Source organism: Cervus elaphus, chromosome X (genome assembly GCF_910594005.1).
Source record: "Cervus elaphus chromosome X, mCerEla1.1, whole genome shotgun sequence".
Lineage (NCBI taxonomy): Eukaryota > Metazoa > Chordata > Mammalia > Artiodactyla > Cervidae > Cervus > Cervus elaphus.
Window position 1 is genome coordinate 159,835,423 of NC_057848.1, and position 4,253 is coordinate 159,839,675.

Consider the following 4,253-nt stretch of genomic DNA (forward strand, 5'->3'; position numbering starts at 1 on the left):
CTGTCGCTGATTCATGTCGATGTATGGCACAAACTATCACAATATTGTAAAGCAATTATCCTCCAATTGAAATAAATACATAAATTATACATAAAAACAACAACAGACTTTTGGGCATCAGCGGCCCGGCCCAGCCCGCGACGACTCTGCCCATTAGTCAGTCAGGGGGCGGCTGCCCAGAGCCACCACGTGGGGATGGGGGTGTGGGGGAGGAGAGGGATGGGTAGGGCGGGGCTGCGTGGGGTGGGGGCGGGGCTGCGTGGGGGAGGGGCGGGGCTGCGTGGGGTGGGGGCGGGGCTGGGCGGCGTCGGTTGGTTGAGGGGTGGCTGCCTGCCGGGAGAGAGCCAGTGGCAAGCGAGCCTTTCTCAGCGGAGACGGAAGCGGTTGCGGGGCGACCCTGGCGGCACTGGCCGGCACAGGAAGCGGAAGCTGCCTGGGATCTTCAGTCATGGAACCGTTCCGCACCGACCAGATGCAGATGTCCGTGTCCGGCTACCTCAAACGCCGGCAGTACTGGGGCAGCGATGGCCCACCGAAGAAAATCCGGCGACTGTCACAGAACATGCAAGATATGGCTACCAGCCTCGCAGTCCAGTCAGAATCTGGTTGTGCCAACACAGTGTCTGCAGCCCCTGGCCAGGCAGACCCCCAGCAATATGAAGTACAGTTCAGACGGCTGCGGGATTTTCTCATGGACTCTGACTCCCAGCATAGCCACGAAGTGACGCCTCTCCTCTACCCTCTCTTTGTCTACCTCCATCTTGACCTGGTCCAGAACGGTCCAAAGACCACAGCGGAAAGCTTTTACAGCCGCTTCCATGAAATGTTTCTCCAGAACGCCAGCCAGAAAGACGTCATCGAGCAGCTCCAGACCACCCAGACCAGCCAAGACATCATGTCTAACTTCCAGCTGCGGGCCTTCCTGGACAGTAAGTACGTGGTTCGTCTGTCAGAAGACAGCTACAACTACCTTCTCCACTACCTCCAGAGTGACAACAACACCGCGCTTTGCAGAGTCCTCACCTGGCACATCCACCTGGACGTGCAGCCTGCCGAGAGGATGGACTCCCAGCTCTACGCCAGCGGCGACCCCTCCAGCGGCGACCCCTCCAGCGCCGGCTCCTCCAGCGGCCAGGGTGGCGGCCTGGAGTCCACCGACCTGCCCAAGTACATCCTGCAGAAGGAGGAGGAGCTGGAGATCCTTCAGGAGACCATCAAGTGCGTCCAGGATGGCCCCCCCTCCCTCATCACCATCTACTCCTACGCCTTCTACAACACTGTGCAGCTGCTGAATACGGCAGAGGCCTCCCCGGACAGCAAGCTGCTCGCCGCGGGCTTTGACAACTCCTGTATAAAACTGTGGAGTCTGACTTCCAAGAAGTTTAAACCCAACCCCCATCAAGTAGACGCGTCCCGCATCGACTTGGCTTATGATATCCCCGAGGACGACGATGAGGACAAGGCAGCCAAGGAGCTGAAGGTCCTGCAGGGACACCACGGCCCGGTGTACGGCACCAGGTTCCTCCCGGACAGCTCCGCGCTGCTCTCCTGCTCTGAAGACACGTCCATCAGGTACTGGGACCTGGAGAGCTTCACGAACACTGTGCTGTACCAGGGCCACACCTACCCCGTGTGGGACCTGGACATCAGCCCGCACAACCTGTTCTTTGCCAGTGCATCCCGTGACCGCACCGCGAAGCTGTGGTCATTTGATCGGACGTACCCACTGCGAATCTACGCCGGGCACCTGGCGGATGTGGACTGTGTTAAGTTCCACCCCAATTCAAACTATTTAGCCACGGGCTCGACAGACAAGACGGTGCGGCTGTGGAGTGCCCAGCAGGGGAACTCGCTGAGACTCTTCACAGGCCACCACGGCCCCGTGCGCTGCTTGGCCTTTTCCCCCAACGGTAAGTACTTGGTGTCGGCGGGCGAGGACCAGCTGCTGAAGCTGTGGGACCTGGCATCTGGGACCCTTTACAAAGAGCTACAGGGCCACACGGATGACATCACCAGCGTCACCTTCAACCCGGACAGCAGCCTGATCGCCTCAGCATCCATGGATAACTCAGTGCGGATCTGGGACATCAACAGCAAGCACAGCAGCACGCCCGCCGATGGCTCGTCCAGTGAGCTCCTGGGCGTCTACACCAGCCAGATGAGCACTGTGCTGAATGTGCAGTTCATGACCTGCAACCTCCTGCTGGTGACCGGAATCACAGAAGAAAAGCAGGAACACTGATTTGTACCTTTGAGGTAAAGGCCTGGGCAGTGCGAACGCTTCCAGACAGCAAGTCTTAGGACAGACCAATGGGGTCACTGACTGTAAGACTCCCCGTGTTCCCCCTTGCCCCGCAGATGGCCCGAGGCCACCACCCTCCATTCAGCCCCCAGGTGTGGAAGGACAGGGGGAGGCAGGGTGGTAACGGGGAACAAACGGGGGATCAGAAATCCTGGAGATGCCGCTGTGTCCTCCAGCGGCCCCTTCCTGTCTTTGGTGCCAAGGTGTCCTCGCCTTGCCAGGGCTGCACTTGGCTGGAGGATGTTTGCCAGATGCCCTCGCCAGGAGCAGTGCTGCAGGGGTACTGGGTGGAAGGGACTCCATCCCGGTAGGAATGCAGGGGTGGGATGTAGGAAGGGGGCAGGGTCATCCTGGCAAATGCCTTTCTTTTTCCCTGATTACAGAGAACCAGGGTGTTTTTGTTGTTTTTTTTTTTTTTATGATTACTGTTATAATTATTCTTGAGAAGAAACCTAGCACTGGCAGAGGGGGCCTTTGCTGCTCTCATCTTTCAGGTTTTACTTCTGGCACTGGCTGTGATACTTGGAATTTAGAGGTGCAGGGAAGTCACAGAACTTGGTCACATAGTGTATTGGGAGAAAGGGAAAATTTCTGGGTGACAGATGAATCACTCTGGATGACATGTTTCAGGAAGGGGGTGGGTGGGTTTGTTTTAGAAAGTCTTGGGCTTTTGCAGCAGGGGTGGGAAAGAAAGATTCTTTTCGTGTCTGCACTTCTATTAACAATTCTGTCTTCTGAAAGGACAGATTGTGGTAAAGAAATGAAAATACTTAGCAGTGAGAAGTCAAAAGATAAAATTAGAAAATGTTGAATTTCCAAATGATTCCGAGGTGTGGCTTTTCCTACATCTTTTCCTCCTGAGATGGTCCCGCCCACTTCTGCTTTGCAATAGCAGTTTAATGAACAGTCTGTGAAACAAATCTTAGGTACAAACTAAGGCAAAAACCATCACAAACATGTATTGAAAACTATGTTCTGGGGATGAAGCGACTTCTAATTTGTGGGAAAAGGATTAAATATTTCTGTTTTCTAAAATAGTTATTTTGTATTTAGGTTTTTATTAAAATATATTTAGTTTCCAAAAAAGAACAGACTTTTGGACTCTGGGAGAAGGCAAGGGTGGGATGATTTGAGAGAATAGCATTGAAACATGTATATTACCATATGTAAAAGAGATGACCAGTGCAAGTTCGATGCATGAAGCAGGGCACTCAAAGCCAGTGCTCTGGGACAACCCAGAGGGATGGGGTAGGGAGGGAAGTGGGAGGGGGGTTCAGGATGGGGGACACGTGTACCTGTGGCCCATTCATGTCGATGTATGGCAAAAACCATCACAATATTATAAAGCAATTATCCTCCAGTTTAAATAAGTTAATCTTTTTAAAAAAGAAGTTAAGCAGCAGCTATTTTAGCTGCTATATTTACAGCCCTGCTGTAGAGTACCAGGAGAGCTGCCACTGATCTGCTGGTTCACCCTGTTGGCCAGGGGCAGTAGTCAGTGCTCTGGGTAGCCTTCAGAAGCTGGTTTTGCCATGGCACTGCATCTCCTGACAGCTTCCCTCCTTAGCTTCTCTGGGACAAGCACACATGCAGTGCCATGGCAAAACCAGCTTCTCCTGAAGGCTACCCACAGTACTGAGGCTGGAGGTTGAAAGAGACAGATCCAGCTTCTCATTTGTCTTTGGTCTCATCTATGCCCAGCTCACCTCCAATTGCTGGTCTGGCTAAACTGCCAGCTCAACACTAGATGCAGAGAAAACAGCCTTACGTGACCTGCTCCACCATCCCCACAATAAGCCCCATAATAAACCCTTTACATTATGCATGGTGTTTTTACTTCTCTGTTGAACTCCGATTATTCTCCTAGAAGTTATTTCACCCCTTCTCATTAATGACTTCAGCAAGTCTGCTGGTACAATCTTATTTGGTACAGAATCATTGAAACTTTATA

The 4,253-nt window shown here is 53.0% G+C and overlaps 1 protein-coding gene across 1 annotated transcript; it reads left to right on the forward strand.

Annotated features, from left to right (window-relative positions):
• The first annotated feature begins 407 nt into the window (after window positions 1–407).
• LOC122690187 (TAF5-like RNA polymerase II p300/CBP-associated factor-associated factor 65 kDa subunit 5L) lies at window positions 408–3,293 on the forward strand. The gene has a single exon (XM_043897218.1). It carries the CDS (start codon window positions 449–451, stop codon window positions 2,240–2,242), a length of 1,794 nt encoding a protein of 597 aa, XP_043753153.1. The 5' UTR covers window positions 408–448; the 3' UTR covers window positions 2,243–3,293.
• Window positions 3,294–4,253: the final 960 nt, after the last annotated feature.